Genomic DNA, 26,059 nt, shown 5'->3' on the forward strand with positions numbered 1-26,059 from the left:
AATTTTACGAAAAATTTCTTCACTATTTAGAGTAAGATCAGTATAGGTCTGGATCTTGAATTCTAAATCCTTTTATCATCATTTTTTATGAGGTTTTTTTTCCAGCCACTTCAATTTTACTATTTGTTTGATCAGTGTAAATGATATCGAAAAATTATGAATTTTCCTTTTCAAATTACTTCTTAATAGGTGCAGGTCAAGTCTAATCGGAGCCGGATCGTCCACTTGGAAGCCACAACATCGAGAAACAACTCGTAGGCAGCGGGAGGCCTCGTGCTGACCGTAGTATAGGAAGCTGGACTCTCTCTCTCTCGTCTCTCAATATCATATATATATATATATATATATATACTACTATATATATATATATATATAGAGTTGAGCTAGAATACTATCGATAGCAAATCGACACTTTTGCCACCCATTTGTTTTCGATGATGGAGAATCCAAATCGACGATCGGCACCATTGAACATGATCTATACCGTTTTAAGTATTTAGAAATCAAATTTCATACATTTTCGATATTGTTCTCTTATCCATCGAGTGGACACAAATAAACGGCTGAAAATGAATATTCTTAAAAAAATGATGATAGGAGTCTTGTAATCAAGATCGAGAGTATAGATCTTGTTTTAAATAGTTTAAAGAATTTTCTAACAAAAATTCAATTGATTTGGATATCTTTACGCCGTTAAACGAGAAAACGCCTCATATCGACCATTAAAATTACAAATTTTGAAACCCTTTGATCATTAGGCAAATGATGCCGAAAAGATTTAAAATTTGATTTCTAAACAATTCAAGTGGTATAGATCATGTTCAACGGTGTCGATCGTCGATTTGGAAGGTCCATCATCGAAAACAAATGGGTGGCAAAAGTGCCGGTTTGCTATCGATAGTATTCTAGCTCAACTCTCTCTCTCTCTCTCTATATATATAGAGAGAGAGAAAGAGAGAGAGAAAGAGAGAGAGAGAGAGAGAGAGAGCTAGGCTCCTATGCTTTCGAAAGTACGGGAGGCCCCGTGCTTGTAAGTTGTTTTCGATGATGGGATATCCGATTCGGCGATCGGTTCCGTTAAACTTGATCTACGCTATTGGAACTATCTAGAAACCTAATTTCATAATTTTTTGATTTCGTTTGTCTAGTGAACGAGTAGTCTCAAAATGAACGGTTGAAAATGAAAATCTCATAAAAAACAGTGATAAAGGATTCAATTTTTAAATCGGAAGTATTGATCTTGCTACTGATGTTAAGTAGAATTTTCTATTAAATTTTCATGTAATTTGGATACTTCTACACCGTTGAACTTAAAAATGTGCCACATCAACCGTTAAAATAGTCATTTTTTAGACCTTTTGATCGCTTAGTAAATGATGTCAAAAAAATCTAAAATTTGGTTTCTAGATAGTTCCAATAGGGTAGATCATACCTAACGGAGCCGATCGTCGAATTGAACGTCCTATCATCGAAAACAACTTACAAGTACGGGGGCCTCAGTACTTATCGAAATACGGAGACTCTATATATATATATATATATATATATATATATATATATATATATATATGATCATTGAAGCTTGACGATATAAAACAACATTCAAGTGTTTAAATTTTGATAAAAACGCCACACTTCAGAATACAGAGGAAGAGGAAAGTTCCTTCTCGCTCCCAGAGTCTCGCTAAGATATAATAGATGCCTGTGTATTGAAATCATAAAAACCAACTAGCTCCTTTAACTACGATCCGATCTGCTATAGTTCAATTTTATGCGAAACAATTCAGTAATCTATGTCCCATTCCAATATGACTACCAAGTTTCATTTGATTGGAGGTTCAAAAAAGAAAGAAAAAAAAAAAAGGAATTTGTCATTACTGGATCCTAATGTTACCTCATAACAGAGTAGAGCCCAAAGCAACAAACGAGATGATCTCACTGATCTCTCCACCTATGGCCGCAGTTGGGGTTGCAGCAAACAAAGAAAAGGGTCATGCCTTCCTCTCCTCTGGACGGGGCCTGCATATTATCCACAAAATGAACCACAAAAATACATAATTAAGAGAACCAATGTAAACTCGAGTAGTGACGCACTGTCAATTAATCATGCAAAGGCATCAATTAATGCCCCTTATTTCACAGGTTGTTTGCAATTACTAAGACAAAGGACATGATAGAATGGTACTAAAGCAACATCTAAAAATATTGGAGTAAGAAGAAAGCTGTAGGGTTACTGAACATGGAAAAAAAAGACAAATAATGAATAATGATAGGTATATTTAAATGTTCATTTACACGTGCTGTATCAGCCGTATCATGAGCTATAAACATCTAGTTGTGTTTGGCGAGATAAAAAATTCGTGGCACAGGACAATGAATGAGCATTTAGTTTCCCTATTCCTGCTAGTGTTCATTGCGTTAACACAGGATCTCAAATTCAGCCTGATACTCCATAAGCAATTGAAATATGACATATTACAACCTGATAATTATTGGCGCCACTGCACAACATTGATTAAAAGCATATAATCATTGTCGCTCGTATTTATTTTGGGACATCGTGAGTAATATGGTTTAGCCATTAGGATTCTGCTAATGCTATTGAGTTATTCTGCCAAGCCTGGCACTTTATGTGATGTAAAGCCTGTACGGCGCGCTACTATTGATTGACATCACCAGAATAATATAGACGATTTTTGGTAATTTATCATTTCAAACACAAACTATAGCTATAAGAATGGCAGGCAATATTTGAAACTTGGAATTAAGCTTCATATTCAGCTGTTAAGTACTCTATCACCATACTCACAAAAAAAAAAAAAAACAAACAAAATAAAAAACCAAATAGAAATAAAACCAAAATTATGATCTTGGATAGAAGCACAAACATTTTTTTTTTTTTTTAATCTGCTTTCTTCATAGTTGATGGTATTCTCATAACGAAATACAAAGTCTCTAAAATGAATCATGAGGAAAAATAAACTTGCATTTTCATTTCGGTTCATATGTTATGCTTCTTCAAATTGACAAAAAAAATCACTAGGCAACATCAAATGTTGGAAGTGGCAACAGGGCTAACCTGGAAGAATACAGCTTCAGGGTGACCGCAAGCAGCGCATCGGACAGTTTTAGTTCGAGGAAGCGTTGGATCTGATGCCACATCCTGCAAGATCTGAGTGCGCTCACCAACAGAGTGGAGTACCTCGTTTCGATAAACACAGTTGTTGTCAGAAACCTCCTGCACAGTTGATGAAAATGAATAGGCCTCGTCATTTGGATGCGATGAGCAACTCCGTGAAGTGATGACATAACAAGATCGAGAAAACTAACACAAATCCAGATAAAATAAAAGATAATTTTTCCTCTCTTTTTTTGATGCAATTGCTTCTATAATCTATTATTTCTACCTGAGCAGGCAAACAAACATAACTACAACCAACGAATATCTTAGCTTGTTAACAAAAGGTTAATGATAACACAAGTTTGTTCCAATTTCACAAGCAACAATATATATCTTACTCGGTGCTAATTACAACTCACAAAAGAGAATCTAGAAAACACTGGAGAAGAACACTCCAAATCATGATTCCTTAGCTATGAATTATGGTTTTTCTTCCCCCAAACCTTTTGCAAGCGAGGAAATATATCAAATTATACATAGCTAGAACACTCTTCAACACACACAAAAAACCCCTAAAAATACTGCGGATAAAAAGTAAAAAAACTTCCCTGGATATCCCCCACGCCACACAATTTCATCAACTCGAGCACACTCCACGAGAAAGAAGGAAAACCCTAGCAATGCCGGGGAAGGAAACCCTAGATCCCAATCCAGGGCAAAAGAAGCGGAGAAAGGGTGCAAAGTTTTAGGGCGTAAACGAGACCTGGTGCTCGCAGTTGCGGCATGCGAAGAGAAGGATCTTGCGCTCCCTATCCTCCTTGGGGTACAGTATGTTGTTGCTGAATAACATAAGTAGAGGGGGAATAAGAGAGGAGAGAATAGTTATTCCGAGAGGGAATAAAAGGAAGAGGGGGTGTGTGTGAGAGCTTTTTTATTTTGTATTTTATTTTTATTTTTCTAATGCACGAACCATTCGCGGCAAAACTTCATCGTACTCATGGCTCCTGTTGCTGTTGTGGGCCTTCGTGCGCCTTTATTTTTTTTTTAAAAAAAACAAAAACTTTGATTTGATTTTCAGTAGAATAATCGGAATTGCACCGCCGTAGTTTTATTTATATCTGGGGTGCGGGCCAGCGACGGTGGGACCTCGCGTGGGAGAGGACGGAGGAGATCACGTGATAGGCACGTGAAAAAAAATATGCAGGGTTGCATGATGCGGAGGCTTTCTTTTGTTTAATTTTCTCCTAATTTTCTTTTTTGGGAGTAAAATTTAATGGATAGTCCACGATTATCGGACCTTTTTAACCTTTCAATAGTTCAGATTTTGAACTTGCTCAGTATTTGTAATTTCATCCTTGATAACTGAAAAAACAAAAAAAATTGAAAAGACCTAAATAAATAATATGATAGAAGCTAGTATCGAAATAAAAGTTAGCCACCCATTTTGATATGCCATAGTTTAGAAAAGGTTTGTGCATTTTCACAATAAAAATCATAAAAATAATAAAAGAAACCAAAAAAATCAAAATTTGATTAACATTCTTCAAAAGAAAATGACTTTGCGCCAGGAAACCGAACACAATCTTGTTTTTCAAACTTAGCTGGAACAGAAATTCGGCTGTTCTGGCGTTGCGTTTAGTTTGAGATGACAGGAAAATGTACTACTAGCTAGAAACAAAGCTATAAGAAACAAAAATGTCCACGTATTTTTTGCTATTATTATAAAAGAAAACCTTATCTCACGGCAAGTAGGCACCTCTCCCAAAAATCTAAATACCAGCAATTTGTGCAAATTCATGGCTCCAGCGAATCAGCAACTCATTTAAGGAAATTAACGAAAACAAACCAAGAGTCAATTCTTCTGTTCTATTGAGTACTAGATGTTTAAATTAGGGGTGAAAAGGTTCAGCACATAAATAACTTTTGAAGAAGAGAGAATGTCTTGGTACCTAAAGTAACAATACAAATTTAAGCAGGCTACAACATTTTACACCTAAAAATATGAGACATCTTTCTACTTCCAAACATAACATCTGTATTATGTTATGTACAAGATCCAAGAGAACATCACTTCCAAAAAGAGCTTCTACATCAACAAACAACATAGAGCGCCTCCTCTCAGCCAAAAGTGCTTCCTGTTTCAGCATTCAAAATTAGTATGGCGATTTATTATAATGAAAACAAAAAATTGATCCAAACTTTCGAATTAAAAAGTCACCACGCGAGGACGAGGACGATGCACCTCTATGTTGACCCCTGGCGCCCTTGTCATGTGTAACGCTGGGAATCTTGGATATGATAAGAGAACTTTGCAAGCCCTCTAATAGCTGCAGGAGTTAAATCAATCAAGAAATGTAAGAAAAACACTTGGCAAGTGTAGACCGATGAGAGATTAGACAAATCAAAGCACAGTTAGTGTCTGATACTACATTAAAAGATCATTAACAGGACACAGTTAGAAGGCATGATACCCGATGATACCTTCTATAGGACTGCAACAACGTTCACAACAACATTGGAACTAAACAAGAGGCGTAGCAAGGCTTACCCTTGAAGTTGGTTGAATTCTGCGATTTGATCTCCGAGGTTGAATTGCGTCAAGATTTGTTCTTCCAAAATTTTCAAAGGCCTTGTGTTCATTTACAGTGGATGTCTCCACAGCAGAAGTGAGCTTTCCGCCACCTCCAATCTCAGGCTCAGAAGGGGTAGATGGCTTCTTCTTTGATGCTGGATGACCCACTGAAGGCTCGACATTAGAATCAACTAGCGAACCATCGGTTGTTTTAGCACTGTTGCGAGAAGAGCCAAGATCCAGAGCACTCTTCTTTTCTAGATTACTGCCTTGATTGCTAAAAGAAGAACCGAAAGCACTATCACCAACATTTGAAGCAGACATAGTCGTGACAGACAAATTTTCCTTTTCGCCACTGATTCTACCCTGACTGTTTTGGGACTTCACGGATTTGACCACCCTTGGCTTGGGCTCACTAGATCGCTTTCCTTTTGGGTCAACTTTTGAAGCACCCCAACCACGTGATGTTTGTGGCATCAGGTATTTTGCAAATTTGATAGGATTGTTCGCTTCGTCGGTCTTGTCGGCCTTATCTGCAACATAATGTTTGCTTACTTCCATAAATTTCCTCTTCTTTCCCGGTCTAGGGACCCCAAAGACCACTCTCGATCCTTCTTTCTGCAGGCCAGTCCTCTTCACTCCTAGTGCACCGGTACTGTCCTCCTTTCTTACATTCTTTCCCATGGTAAAAATTCTATCCTTTTCGGATACATTAAAGTGTCCAAACTCTTCTGGTTTCTTTGAATTATCAAGGTGACTCTCAGATTCAAGCTGCCCTAGCCGCTGACGTTTCTCATATGGGGAATCACCCTGATTAAATAATATTAGAATTAACTAAATGGGTCTGTCAAAAATTCGCATTGAAGCAAGCTCTACACCAGAAAAAGATATACATAAAATATTCGAGAATAATATGTAAGTAGAATAAACCTCATAGGGCTTGGTGTTTTTATCTCTCACACGAGATTGTTCTATCCAGTGGCCATCCTTCCAAACTAGGGATGGACGAAGATTCCATGCTTTGACCACCAGTGAATTGCCAGCTGAATAACAGATCCAAAGGCAAAGTAGTAAATAAATGACTAAACCTTCGTCAGTTAATTTATGGCAAACCACTTCCATTGAAAAACATCAGCATATTGATCAGTTTAATCTGTGACGACAAGTAACAGGATTATCTGGTTCTCCGGTTGTAACTTATTTCTCATACCAAAAGCTTCAGCTGCTTTTCTTGATAATTACAAGACATAAAATGCATGAATTATCAAAAGAAAAAAAGTCTCTACAAGCCAGAACGGTATAATATTTAAAAATGAACACAAAATACCGCTACATCTTTTTGCTACTACATCAAATAGAAGCAGCAAATTATTATAGAAAATTAAAAGGACACAGCTTACAGTTCACTTCATTTACCTGGAAAGTGAACAGTAAACTCTGTTTCATCCGCTTGGCTCTTTTCAGTAATAGTGCCTTCCCACCAACTGAGTATCATCAGCAACATAAATGAGGAGAGGATAAGTTATCCAATTATAAAGATTAATACAGAGAAGTGCAAGCCCACATTATGAGAACAAACTAATGCAGCCATTCAAAACTATCTCTTTGTCAGTGTTGTAGAATGATCATAGGAAAAAAGACAAAATCAGATGAAGGTATCAAAATGATTAGAGAAAAATAATAATAATAATAATAATAATAAGCAATTTTCTCCATTTCTATTTAGTGGGAAAGCTAGAAAGTATTGCTGCTCATTTTGGAGAAAGACCAAGAAACTTTTTGCCTCATCTTCGCTCCTGGGAAAGCTAGAAAGTATTGCTGCTCATTTTGGAGAAAGACCAAGAAACTTTTTGCCTCATCTTCGCTCCTCTCCTAAAATTCCTTCGCTTTCCAACTTATTTTTCCTGCCTCCAAGTCACCTCTAATCAGACTATCCAGCCCAATCAATTGATAACAAAGACTCACGAGGAATAGTGAGTTGACTTCATAAACCAGAACTCTAAATGGAACTGATATGGAAAGTTAAATCATGCTTAGCTATAGGTCATTTGAACATCAGATTTTGGTATCAAACAAATCTACAAGTTTAGAAAGTACTACACCTTTTAAAAGTTTTAGCTGCATAAATTGTTATTTATAACCACCTCAGAACAATATCAAAAATTGCACTAAAACATCTTACCCATCTCTTATCCAAGCATCTACTCGATCTCCGATAGCCCAAGCATAGTTTTCTAGCTCTCTGCGTCGCTTTCTGGTTCCTTCAAATTTTGTAGTAGTCATTGGATGCGCAACACGTATTCTTGGTGGCTTGTCACTGTCATCCATTAGTGGTATCCACTCTTTAAGCTGACCGGACCCTACAAAACAACTCAGACGTTGAGTGTCTGATGAATCCCATATTATTGCAAAATGCAACACACACCGTCAGACCACTTGCAATTGATGGGGGGAAAAAATCCAATTGCCAAAAGTTCCAACAGGTGCAAAGGTTTTTGCAAGGGCCAAATGAAAAAAAAAGACTAGTAGCCGCAAATTAACAAGTATTTACCATCATCAGGAAGACGATCATTATAGCAGACGTATGCTCTATCATCTTTAATATCAAGAACGCTCCCAGAACACCAAACTCCTCTAAGACCATCATCATCAACCGCAACCTGACATATTTAGCACAAGGTAAGGCAATAGCAACAGGTTCAAAATCTTCATTACAAGGAGTAAATGTTGCCGTGAGAACTTTATCTAAAGTTAGGCCACTCCAAAACCAGATCTCCTTTGTTTTCCAATAAACAGGTAATAGGAAACACTACCAGAGTGATTTCCACAAAAACAAACTGAAATAGTATAACAGAAATAAAATAACAACGAATAGAACTTTTTAAGCTTCAAATACAGGAACTCAACTAAACCTCACTTCTTACTATGGTGGAAAGAAGACAGGTTTTATTACAAGATTAACTAACCTCAACAAGAGATCCCTTTCGGATGCTATTTCCTTTAAGGCTTCCTAGCGAAGAATCTTCTCCAGATCTATTGAGTGGAATGTTGGCTAATATATCTGCAAATCAACTCTCAAATTAATAAAACATAAAGCCAACCAGCATGTTCAAGCGGTCGACATTAGCACATAAAATAAAGCTGCAATATACCTGTTTGATTTTCTTCCAACCGCAAGGACTCTTTGTTAGCAGAAAGTAACCCCTCACCAGCAAATTTCTTTACCTCTTCCTGATTTGATGGTTGTTCATTAGCTGGCTTGGCACCTGATGTCTCCTGCAGCTGCAAGATGTTTGAAGGTTTCTCGATTACCGAAGGGTGAGCCTTCCAATAAGCTTCAGGCCCAGATTCAACCAACTCAGTTATAGTTAGAGGTAAAGGATCTCCCATTGCAATAATTACTCCTGCTTGTGAAACAGCTTCAGCAGCAAGTTCTGCAGCTTTCAATACGGCATCCAAGTTCTCCATCCGTTTTCTGGCAGCAGAGGCGGCTTCAACCCTTTTTCTAGCAACTTCTCGTGCTGCTGAAATGATCGAACAAGAGCCAGGGGCCGTGCTCTTCCCTTTCAAGATTGAACCTGGAGTTACCATTGCCAAATTCTTACCCACATCGAGTTGTCCAGTTTCCAAGATTTGCGGAGTGACTGTTGTTATAGCTTCATCAGCCATCATCTTAGCCTGCAAAGCTGCTTCGGATGCAACCTTAGCAGCTTCAGCTGCAGCCTTCGCAACAGAGGCTGCTGCTGCAGCTGCAACTGCAGCAGAAGCAAGTTTCTCTTCAGCTTCTGCAACTAAGCCCGAGTTCTTTTGTGTAGCCAAATGACTCCATATGCCTTGGCTATGCCTGACTGCTGCAGCAGCATGTGCAGCAGCTTCTTGTGCTTGCTTTTTTGACTGCTCAATTCTATTGAAGATCTCTTCAAATATATGGGGCCTTTGCTCAGTACCCCCACCACCTATTATTGGATAATTAGAAGAAGTAATCTGAGAGGTAGTAAGAACAAGGCCACCAGAGACAACCTTACTCGGATGACTAGGAGACAAAATAAGAGCTGGTGAAGATGAAGACTGGTTACTAGCAAGAGCAGCAGAAGCAGGTCCTGTCCGAACTTGAGGGGCACCACTAGGAGACAAAATAAGACCTGGTGAAGATGAAGACTGGTTACTAGCAAGAGCAGCAGAAGCAGGTTCTGTTTGAACTTGACGGTCACCACTGATCAGCTCCTGCTCCTCGGTAATTACACCCTTTTTTCTCTTTCTTGGTTTCTGAGTACTAGCTGCACTCTTAGAAGAAGAAATGGCTGCCTTCTTCGGTGTTTCAACCTGTACAACTGAGGCAGCAGAAACACTTGCGGAAACTGGGTTGGATAGCAGAGTACTGGGTGATACAAGTTGAACAGTAGGAGCAGGTGAAATAGATGAATCCTTAGGAGGTGTTACTTTGGCTGTTTCAGCAGCAGGTACAGCCAGGGAGGCAGTTTCAAATATTGAGCTTTGCGATGAAAGAACCCACGAAGTAGGGCGGGGGGTGTGAGAAAACCAAGGTCCAGCATTGCCCGCATACTGCCTCATCTGTGAACTTGGATATGAATGTAATGGAGATAAACCGAAATCTAGATGGGTGCCTCTTGGCACACTTGACTGTAAATTATCACGTAAAGGCATAGCCCATGATGGTGAGGGCAAAGACACGGGGGGGAATAATATAGGGGACGGCATAGCTTTACTTACGCCTCGGCTAGAAGCTGACTTCAAGGATTTGCTTTTACCAGCACCGTCCCTAGTTGAGGCTTGTTCAGCAATCCGAGCACCTGCAGGTAATTTACCAATAAAACACTATACAATTCTGCGAAAAGAATATGAGAACTTCCAAAATCAAAAAATATTTTATTACCTTGCCGGGAGCCAATAGGTGTTTCAGAAGTACTTAGAGGAGACTTCTGGTTCTGATATCTTTCAACAGCAGCATGCCACAGTCCCTCCCACTTAGTCCTTCCACCACCTATATATGCATAGTACTATAATCTCTGCCTCTTTTAATAGCATTATCTATCATACTTTTTACACTATACCAAGATAAAATTAGCCATTTACTAAACAAAATGTACTAACCTGATTCTCCAAAGGCCGATATCATGCAAGCCTCATCTGGGGGAACTCCTTGACTGCACCATTTAATTTAACATGACTCAATGATGGATCAAAGGGAAACAATCTTTCAATAAGAGGTTTAAAAAAAAAAAAACTCACATAAGTGATCCATAAACAAAGATTTGTGCACGCAGTTGCACTTGCTGTGAATCAGTAAAGGGTTGATGCGTCAATGCTGCAGACGAAATTGAAGTATTCAAGTCTGGCAAACTAGATGTCTCGCCAACTGGAGAAGAGGAGGCTTTGATCCTACTGCTCTCAGTAGTTGGATGTTGCTGCTTCTCCTTCGAATGCTTGGTGTTGCCTGTGAATTCAGCAATAGGCAAAGCACTCAATGGACTCTTATTACTTTCTATCATCTGCTTTCGCTGCGAGGTCTCTTTAGCAGCAACTGTAGAGGAACTCATCCTTTTGGAGGAACGACCTGATGCCCGTTTACTCTTATCTCCACCACTTTTCTCCGAATTATTTTTAGGAAGACTTCCAACTTCAGGATGCAAATGGTGTCCTTCAGAGTTCTTTTTTGAAACCTTAGCAGTTGAAATTTGAGAACATTGTGGTTAATAAAATTCTAGAGGCCTACAGATATACAATCAAATAACAATTCGAATAGAAAGTGATTCCAAGCTACATTAAGCGGGTGTGTGTGTGTGTGCGGGTGTGTGTGTGTGTGCAAGCGAGCGAGCGCACACGAGAGAGAGAGAGAGAAAGAGAGATAGAGGGAGAGTTGTTGTACCACAGTAGTTTCACTGGATTTGATACTGGGAAAAGGTTTTAACTCATTGCCGGTATTATTATCTTTAGCATCTGCATCTGGTACCAATCCAACCTCGAAGGAAAAGCTTTTATCATCTTTAGATGTAGGACTTTCCGGTTTAGATCTTTGACCAGTTTCAGAAATTTGAACCGGATTATCTAAAGCAGGATATGTACACTGTGACAATTCTTTGCTACCCTCCCCCCTTTCATCTTGAGAAGGTTTACTGGAACTGATAACTGTAGGCGAACCACAAAAAGGTTCTGCGGAACTTGGACTGTCCACTACATCACCTGCACCAAAATTAACCAGCAAAACTAAGTCAAAATCTGCTCTTATTGATCTGCAACAACTGAAGAGAAATAGCCTATTCTGAATATCTTCTGTTCACAGGGATAACCCATGATAGACTACATGTAGCCTATTATGAATATCTTCTGTTCTCATTGAAAGCCCACCAACACAACAAATTCGCTCCTACCCACTAAAGTCAATCCAAATCACAACGTGACATGGAAGAAAAAAAAAAAATTTGAACAGCACACAGTCAAAACACCTAGTTCATGTTTTCTCCAACAGTACAGTATTTACAGGCTGATTTGATGCCGTTTCCCTACAGTTCAAATCATGAACTCATTCCTGATCGATATATATAGGATAGCCTACAGATGATCTACAAACAAAACCTCAGGAGGAAAGAAGCAACAATCACAGTCTATCTTCTGCATGAAAAGGAAAACATAATCCTGCCCGATGTAAAAAGTTTTTTTTTTCCTACAAGATAGTTTCCTCAAAAAAGGAAGCATTAATGACTGACCTGATGGCTGGGTATTCAACGAACTCTTTAAATAAGTTGAAGTTACTGCAACTTCCGCATTCTTATCACACGATTCAATGCAACCGGATACAGATAAAGATGACCGTTCCACTTCTTGCTCTACTACCACTGTCATAGGAGTATCATCAGAATATGTCTGGGGAGGAGCAGTCAAGTTGTTAAGGGAGGGCCTACTAGAATCGAGCTTGTCGCTCACAACTCCTGCTCAAAAGGATACATATCAGATATCATGACAATACATTTAACATCATTTTGAAAGAATATATATATATATATATATATATATATATATATATATATATATATATATAGAGTAGGACTGCTGTGCTCTCTGTGCTCCTGAGCCGTTTTCGATGATGGAATTTTCAAATCGACGATCGGCTCCGTTAAACTTGATCTAGCGTATTTGAAGTTTCTAGAAAATAATTTTTGCGATTTTTCAATATCATTTACCTAGCAATCGAAAGGATTCAAAATCAATAATTTTTAACGGCTGAAAATAAAAATCCTATAAAAAGTGGTGATATAGCACTAAAATTTTCGATCAGAAATATTGATCTTGTTGTAGATAGTATAAAGAATTTTGTATTAAAATTTCATCTGATTTGAATACTTCTACACCATTAAATTTGAAAACGGCAGATATCAACCATTAAAAATTATGGATTTTGAAACCTTTCGATCACTAGGTAAATGATATCAAAAAATCGCAAAAATTATTTTCTAGAAACTTCAAATGCGCTAGATCAAGTCTAACGGAGCCGATCGTCGATTCGAAAATTCCATCATCGAAAATGGCTCAGGAGCACGGACCTCCGTGCTCCTGAGAGCACAGCAGCCCTGCTCTATATATATATATATATATATATATTACAAAGACCAAGCAGAAGAAAGAACATGCATTTACCAGAATTATCCTGAATCAAATTACTTGGTGATGAACTATTCATGACTGTTACAGTCTTTGTACTTTGAGCTTCAGATAGGCACTTCATTTCCTCCATAACAGTGGAACTTTCACTTTGGGATGTTCTGGGACCTAAACTAACGGGCAATTCTGCATCTTTTTCTCCTGTAGTAGAAATATGAGTGCTCAAGTGACCATCCTTAGATTCAGTCACCAAATTAGATATGTCACTCGTCTCGACTGACTTCTTGTTGCTAGAAGATAAATCATTCAATTCCAAGTCATCAGGTAAAGAAGGTGAAGTTTCCTTACGAATAACATTTTCTGATGCATCAAATGTAATTTCAGTTTTATCAATAGTTTCTTTCGCATCTTCATCTTCAGTACTCTTCATCGATACAGCTACTACAGCATTCTGGCAAGTTAAAGTCATTGGATCAGCGGGGAAGTCGTTCACATCCTCTCTTTCGGTCTCTGTTTCATGTTTTCTTAAATCTACCTCGATTGGGCTTTGCACTGTAACACCTGGTTTTGAAATAGCGTCCTCGCCCCCACTGGCAACCTGGCCCCTGGAGTCTTGCTTTTCTCCAGAAACCTCCCTATTAGAATTAAGCTCACTTTCTTCTCCAGTTTTGATTACTCCAGCATCTCTTGTTGAAAGAGGGTCCTCAGTATGGGAAACAGGATCCCTTGAATGATAGTTGGGTTGGTAATGGCCAATATCTTCATGTTGTTCACGTATATCAGAATGCTTACTAATATTTGCACAGCCATCCACAACTGAATGCTTTGACATAGTTACATCTGCTTCCACATCTAAAGAAGATATCTCCACAGCGTGCAGGCCAGTTTCTGTGTGAGTTACATTATCTTTGCTCAAAGTCTTTACTGGATAAGCAATAGATTCCAATAATCCATCAGAGCTCCCAGATAATAAGGATTCATTGGTTCCTTTCTGCAGCAATTCAATTGATCCCAAAGATTTCATGTTGCAAAGATCAGCTTCAACAGTGTGACTTTCAGAATGCTGATTACCTTCACCATCAAAAGAGGCAACCTGACTTTTAGCTTCTTGCTTCCTGTTTGGATGCAAATTATCTGCAAAAGTCCTATGAATCTCCTGGAGTTTCATTACCTGCTCAGAAAATAATTGATTATCAACAGATAGAGGAGAAGGGTCAGAATTATTTCCTTCAGTTTTGCCCTTTAAAGTATCTTCCAAAGGATTCTCATCCTCAAACACCTCAAAATACTCATCAACAACTAAACAGCTTCTTGATGTATCATTGGAAGATGAAGCCAACTTGTCATCTACGGTGCCTTTCTCGGCAATGGAGTTCATATCTGAGTTTGACTTCTCGCGCAACAAACTTTCACCTAATTCATATCCAGATTTCTCGTCCAGAGGAGTTTGAGAAATGTCTTTAACCTGAGGCTGACTTAATGCTACATCACGTCTGCATGAGGGATCCATATGGCAATCTATCCCATTCAGTCGATCATGTGCATCTCCATCCTTAGTGCCATCCTTATTGTGTGCCATATCATCATCTCCAACTGACCTCAGTAGCATTTCAACCGATTCGGAGGAAGTAGCCTCAGACCAGACATTATTGGTCCTAGATAGTGAACAAGATTCAGCTGCACTTGGACTAAATTCTATTGCACTGCTTACAGGTGAGAAGTCTTCAATCCAATTGTTTCCTTGACCTTGTATGCCAAACAAAACCTCTGTCTCAACTAGATTGTCAAACCTAAGATGAACCTGAAGTTGCTCGTCGATATCAAATTTCGGTACAGCAAATGGCCGTAAACTGGGCGGAGATTTATTGCTGTCCTCCCCAATTAGCTGAAAGTTTTGGCTCTGAAAGTCATTGTCATCACAATCCATTGATGTATGCCTGCAACATCAAAAAAATATAACAATTAAATATAAAGATAATAAATAGCTATAAATATGCCTGCTAACCATGTGCATTGTGCACACAGTAAAACAGTAAGAATCAAAAACATAACCAGGAAAGTTGAGAAAGTTTCATAAGAGTTAATACGTCCATACGAAAAGCAATTTTTACCAATCGAAATAGTTTCAAGTATCCAAGTAAGCAGAATAAACATAAATGACAATACGGAATTAAAAAAAAGAATTAAAAATTCTAATGTCATACCTAATAGAATTTTTACTGTCACCCAGCCAAATTCGGATGATCATCCAGGTTAACACAAAGAACCAACGGTGACAATGATACTCAAATAGCCTAAACTCATTTGACTTAATACCTCAATCAACCCGTTAGGCACAAACAACTTTAGACCTTAACAGAAAACCACTTCATACTGATTTTATACTTGTCTGCTGAAAAAGAACAACATTCGAGGCTTCACTATCCAATGAATATGTCGATTTTGGCATGTATTTCTTAGCAAATCGCTGGCATAGTGATTTACATTCAAGTGAGTTAATAAAGAATATTTCCAACAAAAAACTACAAAACCACCATTTGAATTACGTGTATTGCTTTTAGCGGACTAATGAAAATATTTTTAATTCACTTATCAGTGATGAGACAAATCTATGTATCATACCAATTTAATCTCTATGTTATGGCTACATAATGTTGATCTGAAAGGTCTTATATAGAAGAGGATCCACCAAAGCACACCTGCAACCACCCTATTGAGCTAACCATCCTGTTAACCCGGATAGGTTGAAGACCAAGCAAGCTTGGACAGCTACCAAGAAAAACCCAATTCAAGTCCTGCCGTTTGTTTAGTATGAAATATCAAATAAACATTAAAACTTCTTGGAAAGAAACCCGCTTTCCCTATTCCTTATAACATTTCCTCATTAACACCAATTATCTCCTCAGACATCTTTTTCCACTGTTGCATATGAGGAAATCCTTGCCTTACTTTCACCTCCATCATAGCCCGATTACTTGGCTCCAGCGGTGACATCTTTCTCTGTTAAATCCAACCCTCTCTCCCCCTCTCGCTGGACTACGGGGTAGTAATCGACCCAATGATAGGCCATGGCTCGAAACCGTCACTGTTAAATCGCGCAACATCTCTCTCAACAAATATGGAAAGAAATGAAAAGGCAAAGTTTGAATTTGGAGGAACCCTCACTGTTAGATTGCTTCTTGGAGAGCATCAGCGGTTTATGATAACAAAAGTTAATCCCTAAAACTGCATGCCTCATAAATATCCGTTTAAACGTAAATCGAGGAAAAATACAATTAAAGAACAAAAAAAAACTTCCTGGGTATATATATTTCTCCGAAACCCTAATTCAAGAAATAGAAAGAAAAGGTATCGATAAAGACCCCAACAAGCTACCAGACGGGGCGCACCGTCCAAAAGAGCACACCAAAAACCCTAAGTTTCTCCCTAAGCAGAACAAAGAAGCTAGGTACGTGGCGGAAGCAGCAAGTGTAGAGTGGAGTGTGGAGAGAGAAAGAAGCGCGTACCGGGGAGAAATCGCCTAGGCTTCTACGACCCTCCATCCGTGGACGAAATCTTGTCCTTTGAAGCTCCGGACCCCAAATCCCACGGCGATCCGAGGGCTCATATCCCGCGGGCCATGAGCGGCGTCGAAAGGAGCCCCTCCGCGCCCGAAACCCTAGCTTCTTGGGCCCCCGCCATTAGGGCTTCTCCGAGAAGCGGCTTCTTGAGGGGGAAATTAGGATTAGGGGAGCGAGATCGAAAGGGGAGGGTTGGGGTGGAGATGGAGAGTGGGGAAGGAGGAGACGAAAAGCCCTTTTCTTTCTCGCACTCCTCTCTCTTTCTTTTTTACACGCTCTTTTTCCCTCTTTGCTCGCCTCGCCTCGCCTCGCCTCGCCTCGCACGCGTTAGTGCTCGGAGCCGACGAATTAGGATCGAAACTTGAGGATTTGAACGGGGGCGGCGGTTCGAAAGGGGGCATGGGTTTGTCCGAATATTACGCTTTTACACACCCCCAATGTCTTATCCGCACGTGCCGGGGAATGACGTCATCCTTCTTTATTCGGGCTCCAAGGAAGTTTTGTATGGACCGTTTGGATGCGGCCCATTTGTACCAGTCCTTGGAATCCAACTACTCAAAAATAATAATAATAATAAATAAATAAATAAATAAATAAAGACAAAAAAATATGTAAAGAGACACCTCAACTATGGGCCAATTCTAAAATTGCAACTCTTTACGCCGCTGTATTTGGTTCGAATATAAATCGAAACTATTTATTTTGAAAATAGATATAAATTTATATATAAATAAGAACTAATTAATTTTATGTTTGGAAGGAAATTAATTTATTTCTGAAAATAAGATAAATAGTATTTGAATAGTAAGACTGGAATAAGAGAGAGAAGAATTATAATTTTAAATTAAAATTATTTTATAAAATTAATTAACATCAAAATATTAATTAAAAATAATTTAATAAAAATAAATTTACTAGCTATGAATATTATATAAGATAATAAAAGTAAAAAAAAATTAATTAGAGTAATACAAATATTAATGGTTGATAAATATAAATATTAATTTATGGATAAACATATTAAATTATTAATAATTAATTAGCTAATTAATTTTTTTCATTATTTAAGCAATAGATAATAATTTAAATTTATTAATTAGATTAATTAATAATATAATATCATAATTAAAATTAAATTTGGACTTTAATTAATCTTATTCTCATTTGGGAACAAGCTTGTTTCAGAAAAAAGATAAAAATAGCAGTTTCAGGCTTACACCGAGTTATACCAGTTTATTCCATGAACCAGAAAACTACAATTTTCTTTTTAGATATGAAAATTTATGTTTGAAAATAAAAGGGTGGACAAGAGCTTATTTTTCCTTGTTCCTGAACCAAACATTGCCTTAATTAACTTTGTTTTTTCATCTTAATTGACACTCCTTAAAATTCTATTTTTAAAAATTTAAGATTTATAGATAATTACAATAAAAACATTTTATTAAACTTTCTTGCTCAGTTAGCTATTATTGGTTAATTAATTTATCTGGTCAGGCACACATTTGTATATCTAAATGATCTAAAATTGTGTCCCAACCAGGACTTTCACGGAGGCCTCGTTTGGTTCGAATATAAGCAAGAACTAACTATTACAGAGATATGTACAAGTATGGGAATAAGAAAAATAACGTATGGATGAAAATTGGATTGTTCTCGGAAATAAGAAAAATAGTTGATAGTTTTATAGAGAAAATAAAGATGTTGGTAGGGATAGTTATACCAGCTTATTTCAGGTATCCAAAAACTATTATTCTTGGATAAAAAATTTACGTTTCGGTCCCTTTATCCCTAATTCAAACAGTGCCAGAGAGATTTGGAATATGATGATGCTTCTGGATTTTATCAACAGGAAAGTTAATTAATTAAATTGTATTTATTATAAAGTTTTAAATTATTAAATGTGATAGATTTATCTATCAATTTCATAAAATTTTTAATTTAATTGGCTGAAATCACATAATTTTCAACAAAATAAAATAAAATTTGAGAAAGTCTTTGAGATCACTATTTCAAAAAAACAAAATGTTATATAAATAGAGAGTACATCGTATACGTCGTTCATTCGAACACGGCTAGTAAAAGATCTTATCCGTCGAATTGATGGAGATTAATGATGTGCGCTCCGGATTGTACCGTTTCTTGGTTTGGAATTGCTGGTAGTTGAGGGGTTTCCATACATTTCTACCAAAATGAAAAATTTGAAAAAGAAAAATAAAAAAGGTACAGTAATGTGATGTGTCTGTCACTGTCGATTGTACATTTGTACAGTACAGTCACTTTGAGCCAAACGGATATTAAAACTGGGTACGATCTTGGATGGCCAGATGAAAAAGATCGGTTCAGATGGACGGCATCCGATCCTTCTAGCTTTATATGAAAGATCTGTTACAAGGCTTCATTTTAATTGGATATAAGTTTTAAGTTAATCCTATTCGGATATAAAACTTTGAGGTACAAAGCTGGGCACACATTAAAAGAAGAAAAAAAAAAAGTGAAACATGTTCTAAATTCTAATTGAACAGGACCACATAGTATATATATTCTTTTTGTTTTATAGAAATACGTAGCATGTTCCCTACTTCTTTTATTTCATTTAGAAATGAGCTTAAATAGAAATGTGAATCAAGTCGGATTGGAACTTGAGACTTCGGGTATCAAGTACTAAATTCTTTGCCACTTGCGCTAGGGACAGTCGGTCAGTATATATATTCATTAATAGTGGTTTTATATATAATTTTCTCTGCTCCGAAATTAAAGTACTTTTGATGTGAGTTCGCGAGCTAACGTATTGTCCCACAATTGATCTTTTATTTTAACTTATTGCATCAATTATTACTATGTGAAAAAAACTTAGCTGAGTCAAATTCAGTTTTCTTAATTATTACTATGTGAAAAAAACTTTTAGCTGAGTCAAATTCAGTTTTCTTCAATTAAGAAGCTTTTTTGAGAGAGATAGGTAGCACGCTACCCGTTTCGTTTATTTTATTTAGAAATAAATTTAGTTGAAAATGTGAATCAACTAGGATTCGAATTTGGAACCTCGGATATCAACCACCAAACCCTTTGTCACTTGCTTTAGAGATAGTTTAGATTTGATTTAATTTGATTAAATAGTATCTTGGATCAGTGAATGAGGTTTGTTGTTGTGATTGAACTTGAGCTCCGATAATTCAAATGGAGTTGCAACTCCAAATATCATTTTGGCCAAGAACATGCAAAGACCAGTAAGTGCTTCATGGCTTCTACAATCATCTCTTCGGAGCGTTTGGTAAACAGAAATCTTTTAGAGTTTACGATATGATGAGGTTAGAATGAACTAAGACCTGAATAAACCAGTATCCGAAGCTTCTTCTGTTGATTTTGAACTAACTAAAAGCCAGACCTGTGGATGAATAGGAAATCAGTTTTGGCTTAGACACCTCAACTCGGAGCGGAACTCAGGACTTCGTGCCGATTCAAGTCCTGCCTCTGAGCCCGCAAAGTCGGAGCTCCAACTCCAGTGCAGCTCGCTAGTGCAATATCAGATGGCGGGGTGCAAAGTTGGACTTCAGGCAATTGCAATTGTGCAGTACTTGCAGACCAAAATTACTTCAGCATATGGACTCTAAAGATAGATACTAAAGTTTTGAAGCATAAAATGCATGTGTAGTTCGTGAACGCTTGATTTGGCGGAGAGAAAAAAGAAATTCACTTGGCACTAAGGAATCGCGATTTACTTTACAACGACAGCATTTGTTCTGTGGGTCAGTTACAAAACTTTTGCAAATTTCAGGACCGTCAGCGGAAAAAAAACAAAAACTCATACCCACCATGTCTTCTCCGTCAAGTTCTTTGCGAAGACATATCGAAACCTTGTATTATAAGGCAACCATTCAATGATCTGCGAGGCCTTTTTTTTGTTCTGTGAATCTAAGCACTTCTGGATCGCATCGTGCAGCTTATCGTCGACGTTCTCTGATATCCATGTAAGAAGTTGATCGCAGCTAAGAGAAGCCCCTTTTGCGTACCTATCAACAATCTTGGGTAGATAAACTCTCTTCGATTTCTTGACGACCACGTTAGCTTGAAGGAAATCCTTTGTGGCCTTGTCTAACTCATCTATCACATTCTTTTCAGTATATAACCTCAGCTGCATCACAAGGAAGTCGCTGAGAATTTGGAATTAGCTTAAATGCTGTAGTGTTTCTGAAAGAGGTTAATCATTTACCATTGGATCAGAAGAAGCTCCAGTAGACAATGCAAAGAAAACAAGAGGTTCGCAATCAAAGAGACCACACTTTGATTCGAGAAGCTGCTTTTCCTCGCTACTGCTCTTCCTCATCGTAGTTGAAAGAATGCTTTCGAACCACTGCAGAAATAGTGCTTAAGTTACACATTAGAGGTTGAGAAACTTAGTTAACTCTTTACAGTAAGAGTTAAAATGGCGTTAGATGAGCAAAATAGCATCATTTTTTTTGTCCAATCTTAGCTTCTGCTTCTCGAGTAGAGAAAAATTTTAAGAAGCCCAACTAAATGGACACTAAGAAGAGTCAAAGCCAGATTCAAACTGAAATTAGATGCAAAATTAACTCGATTTGTCAGCCTCAAACACAAGCTTGAATAGTCCTGTGCCAAACAGAAGCCTAAAGTTGCCAAAGTAAGCCTCTTGCTGAAAGGCTCAAAGCCAAGATTGAGAATAAAATTTGTCCCGAGAGTTGGAGAAATCAATATGAAATCTGCTGTAAGAAGTAGGTTTGATGGAAATGAGTTTAGATCATACTCGACCAATTCGCGGAGTGCGGCAGCATAACAAGGAATGCTCTATAGAATTGACGGTCACGATGTGCCCTCCAACGTTGTACGCAGCCTGTAGTATATATAAACTTGTTTTCAGATTCAGCTCTACAATTAAAGCACAATCCTGGTATGTCTAACGCAAGGTTCAGACCTAATCCCTTTCCTTTTTATACGCACAAGCAGCATATTTCGTCAATTTAGGAACATTATTTAGATGTAATTAAAGACGAAGGTTTTCACTACCTTATGAAACAGCGCCATCCTTCTCAGAGCACTATGGGGAATACCGTACGCTAAATATGACTGCAGATCAAATAGCAGATACAATTACATAACACATAAAACAGATGTAAGCTAAAGGAATCACTTGAAAATATTCGACAATTACATGCATGATGAGAGCATTGTAGATATTGATCCAAAATGCCAATTTAGCTTCGGTCTCCAACACACTGAGATCAACTCTCTCAAGCTGCTCGACTAGCAACCTAAATACAAAATGGGAGAAAATATTAGTCATTCATCGTAAATTCTAACAGTACGTATTTACTGCAAAAATATTATTAAACCTACCTGTAGCTGCTTATGGCCTGAGATGCATTCGACAAGTGATTTTTGTCAGCTGATATCGAAGAGATCTCCACCGTACATTTGTTAGACCAGACATGTTCGTCGCCGTTGCCTCTTCGAGAGTTCACTACACTGGTAGATGATCTAGACAAGAATGGGGATCGGGCTTTTTCGGTCTTCTCTGATGAGTCGCTGCGCATCCAACAATATATGGAAGCCATGCATTGGACCATCTCTTCTGATATTTTGTTCGGGCATTGGTGGAGATGATCTTTTAGAGTACGGGCCAAACAACTTCTTCCAGCATTAGGCAACTTCTCATACAAAAGAAAAAGAAACAACACTACCAAATTTCGTCAAATTTGCTATTGTTCGACTAGAATATTTAAAACATTCATAGGAACTACAAAAAAGAAACAGCAAGTTATAGAGTCGACCGCTCATTTTCAATATAAAGCACAATGATGAGAGTAAAACAAAATTTAGCTCAATGGCTTTGTTGACAAACTAAGATACATGCACTTCTCAATTTGTAGTGAAGTAATAAAATTACTCTATTCTTTTCTCAGCAGTGATAAAGCAAATGTTGGTTGATATGCAAAAAGAAGATGACAGAAAAAGGTGCTATTTCAACGTCGAATTCGCTTCAAGGATGCCATTCCTATATCATTTAGGAAAACAAGGATGTCAAATGATCAGAAAAGAAAATAAAATTTAAGAAAAAGCCAAGTAGAAATCTTCGAGATATCGTAAATACATCATAATGTGCATTCATGTACCTTCCTTGCATCTGCAGAAATGGTTCCAGCACGTATACTCAAGTTTTCACCGGATAAAGATTCATGCCGTGTCTTGGGCTTAGGCAACACCCTGCACTTTTCGGACTCCTTTTTGGAAGGAAGAATGTTGAAAGATTGCAGGGGAAACTTCTTTGACGAGCAAAACGCACTCGATATTATGCTCGGGTGCTTCCTCGATTTGTTGCTAGTGTGTGCAGGAGAAGCCATGCCTGAACTCTGCGCTGACGAAGGCCCACTAACACATTGCTCGAAAATGCTTCTGTACAGAGAAAGAACGTGTTGCTCGCGATGTGCTATCTCTTCTTCAAGTAGCTCGATCTCCGCTATGAGTTCCCTTGTCTAACGAAACAATGAGCAAGAGAGTGGTTAATCCGCATAGCTTTTTCAAACTTTTCCTGAACCAGTTTAGTTTCTTGAGTGTAAATTATGATCTACTTAATGATGCATGCAAAAGAATATATACCTGAGCAGAGAAATGCCTATGTCCTGGAGATAATGTACTAGAAGCTCGGCCGATCGCCCTCTCAAGCATGGTACGGATGGATCTCTCCTGATGCAAGTTCACTTGAAGTTGCTTGATCTATTAAAATACGGAGAATAGTTTTAGAAAATTCTCGCGCAACTTGAATGTTGTACAACTAATTCACAACTACGAAGAACATTGATTTCTAGGAAGTTGTATACGGAAAAGTCTCTTTTCCGTTGTGATGCTTCCGCTCTATAGAAATTTGTGTTCAGAAGCAACCAGAGAAAGTGCTTCAGAATTTTCACAATTTATACGAGAAGATATTGCATCAGTAATAAGGCAACAACGAAAAGCCTAAAATTGAATAGAAGTTTTGAGCCTTACATCGTTCTCCAAGGAATTGCGGTGCTTAGGTGAAGCCTTTATCAAAGCATCGCTTGAGTCGTGATAAACAGAACCGTGAGTTCCGCGAGATTTCTCAACATTCATGAAATCCTGGAATTAGAAAAAGATTTTTTTTTTTAAAAAAAAAAAGAAGTTGTGTAAGCTTTTTGATAGGATATTAATTGAAGAAACTTGTTGAATGCGCAGTTGATCAATTGTCTCACCTGAGATTGATTGCATTCTTTACCTCTGCAGTGCGAAACTCCATGTTTCAACAGATCCAAGTTCCTATCAGAAGCACTGAAAGAGAACAACTGTGAAATCCACTGTAATAGACAAGCAGTACAGCAGGGAAAAGATGCAATTATTCGGCTTGAGGAAATTAAACTATCTTGCACATCATTTTTCAATGTCATTTTCTAATACTGCACTTTATTGCAAACCATAGTAATGTCTAACCTTGCTAATGCAGTTGATTCGGCATGATTTAAACCTCTAAAATAGTAGGGAAAAGCGTAACATCAAAAACCCAAAGAAGCAAAGAAACTAGTGTACAGAAGCTCACCTTTGCGAGCGCCGGTGATGCGAAGAACAACCAGATAACATGTTTACATCCTTAGAAGCTTCTTCTTCTCTTCCTTTTCCATCCATTCCTTCTCCTTACATAATTTCCCTTCCTCTTCTCTTTTCCTACCCTCGGATCTCACCAACTCTCATCAAAATCCATGTACTTATTCTGCACCATAAAAAAAAAACAAAATATATATCGAGAGCAAAGGTAGGCAAATCGGTATCCGATGCTTACCTATTTCTGTTAGTATTAACTGGGAGAGTCAGTGTTGCAGGCAAAGATTCTTGGGCAGCAAACAATGTTGAGGTTAGACATTAAATGAGGAGCTCTTAAATTAGTTGTTGAGTAATTAGTTTCCATAGAAGGCGAGAATAAAGAAATAGTAGATAATAGCTAAGTTGGTTAGAGCGAAAAGGAGGTATTGTAGAGATGCTAGAGGGGCCAGTGGTTGTTGGGATTTGAATGAAGGGAGTTAATGAGAGGGAGGAAGGGCCACAGGAGTGGGGAATTTGAATGCATTGTCCCCGCGAATGGTCAGGGATTCTTTACTGCAGATATAATTAATGACAGATAATAATAAAAAAATTGATAGTTGGCACTTGGCATTCGTTTTTTTTTTCATTTTTTAAAATTTTTATTAAGGTAAATATTGAAAATTATCTTCCAACCATAGAAAGAAAAATGTAAAAAAGAAATTGCCGTGTCGGTGGAAATTTATAGTTGGTTTTGGTGGGGAAAAAAAAAAAAAAATTTTGAAATCTGCTTTACGCTTCAATTTAAACTTTTAAGAGTATAAGTTTCATATTAGTAAGTAAGAGATCGTGAGTTTGAGTCACGTTAGGCTCCTAAATTTTTTTTAACTTAAATCCATGTTATGAGTCTTGCAAAAAATTTTAAGCCCAACTGTGAAAGAAAGTTTTAAATATAAAAATATATAAATATCGTTCTCTACTAGTTTAAGTTTTTAGAGTATAATAATTATTTGCATTTAAGGCAAAATAACTTGGGAATTAATGCTACGTTCTTATTATTTTGTAAATTTGTGAATTTAATTCCGAGCATACTATTTATTAAGTTAAATTCCTCCATGTTCTATTCCTCTCAGAAGAACTGTTTATGGGTGTCGTTTAACTACGTACTAAAGGATTAACGTGGAGAAAAATAATTTTTTTTTTTTTTTTGAGAAATAGGTGGCGAGCTACATGCTTTATTCATTAAGTAAAATAAACTGAGCGTATAGAAATGAAAGCAACTTGGGCCTCCGAAAAGAGCAAAAAATAACTGGCAAAGAACTTGGTGGTTGATATCCGAGATCCAAATTCGAATCCTAGTTGATTCACATTTCTAGCTAAGTTTATTTCTAAATAAAATAAACAAAACGGATAGTGTGCTATCTATTTCTAAAAAAAAAAAAAAAATCAAAAGGCAATTATTATTATCTTGGCTTTTGCATCTGTCGCTCTTGCCATTGCACCTTTTCAACTACCTAAAGGAGGATTTTCATTTGGCAAAATACCATTAAATATTTTATTAGATAATTTCTTAAGAAGAAATTTTTTGCTGCGGCCTGGCTGCCTCAATACCCACCGACCGTGCAAGAACTAACAACCAGTTCCTATGGG

General features: G+C 37.5%; 3 protein-coding genes across 9 annotated transcripts; all 3 read right to left on the reverse strand.

Moving 5' to 3' along the window:
* Positions 1,592–4,210, reverse strand: LOC109713805 (DNA-directed RNA polymerases II, IV and V subunit 9A-like). Its single transcript, XM_020238008.1, has 4 exons — positions 4,092–4,210; positions 3,885–3,960; positions 3,080–3,238; positions 1,592–2,019 (listed from the first exon to the last, which is right to left on the reverse strand). The coding sequence occupies exons 1-4, from the start codon at positions 4,118–4,120 to the stop codon at positions 1,936–1,938; spliced, it is 348 nt and encodes a 115-aa protein (XP_020093597.1). The 5' UTR covers positions 4,121–4,210; the 3' UTR covers positions 1,592–1,935.
* Positions 4,923–17,203, reverse strand: LOC109714130. Of its 3 annotated transcripts, XM_020238574.1 has the most exons (17): positions 16,817–17,203; positions 13,347–15,247; positions 12,419–12,640; positions 11,581–11,894; positions 10,944–11,374; positions 10,806–10,858; positions 10,588–10,695; positions 9,836–10,504; positions 8,846–9,745; positions 8,660–8,754; positions 8,245–8,353; positions 7,876–8,053; positions 7,110–7,177; positions 6,624–6,736; positions 5,670–6,503; positions 5,340–5,448; positions 4,923–5,256 (listed from the first exon to the last, which is right to left on the reverse strand). In XM_020238574.1, exons 2-17 carry the CDS (start codon positions 15,235–15,237, stop codon positions 5,240–5,242), a joined length of 6,111 nt encoding a protein of 2,036 aa, XP_020094163.1. In that variant the 5' UTR covers positions 15,238–15,247; positions 16,817–17,203; the 3' UTR covers positions 4,923–5,239. The 3 variants fall into 3 exon arrangements, with proteins under 3 accessions (XP_020094163.1, XP_020094162.1, XP_020094161.1); XM_020238573.1 differs by having other exon boundaries at positions 5,364–5,448; positions 8,846–10,504; XM_020238572.1 differs by having other exon boundaries at positions 8,846–10,504.
* Positions 20,537–24,829, reverse strand: LOC109713807. Of its 5 annotated transcripts, none has more exons than XM_020238031.1 (12): positions 24,692–24,829; positions 24,432–24,602; positions 24,091–24,166; positions 23,867–23,977; positions 23,480–23,596; positions 22,996–23,355; positions 22,220–22,530; positions 22,035–22,134; positions 21,890–21,949; positions 21,630–21,716; positions 21,078–21,218; positions 20,537–20,999 (listed from the first exon to the last, which is right to left on the reverse strand). In XM_020238031.1, exons 2-12 carry the CDS (start codon positions 24,515–24,517, stop codon positions 20,670–20,672), a joined length of 1,779 nt encoding a protein of 592 aa, XP_020093620.1. In that variant the 5' UTR covers positions 24,518–24,602; positions 24,692–24,829; the 3' UTR covers positions 20,537–20,669. The 5 variants fall into 5 exon arrangements, with proteins under 5 accessions (XP_020093620.1, XP_020093618.1, XP_020093619.1 ...); XM_020238029.1 differs by having other exon boundaries at positions 24,672–24,829; XM_020238030.1 differs by having other exon boundaries at positions 24,432–24,829.

This window comes from Ananas comosus, linkage group 8 (genome assembly GCF_001540865.1).
Source record: "Ananas comosus cultivar F153 linkage group 8, ASM154086v1, whole genome shotgun sequence".
NCBI lineage: Eukaryota > Viridiplantae > Streptophyta > Magnoliopsida > Poales > Bromeliaceae > Ananas > Ananas comosus.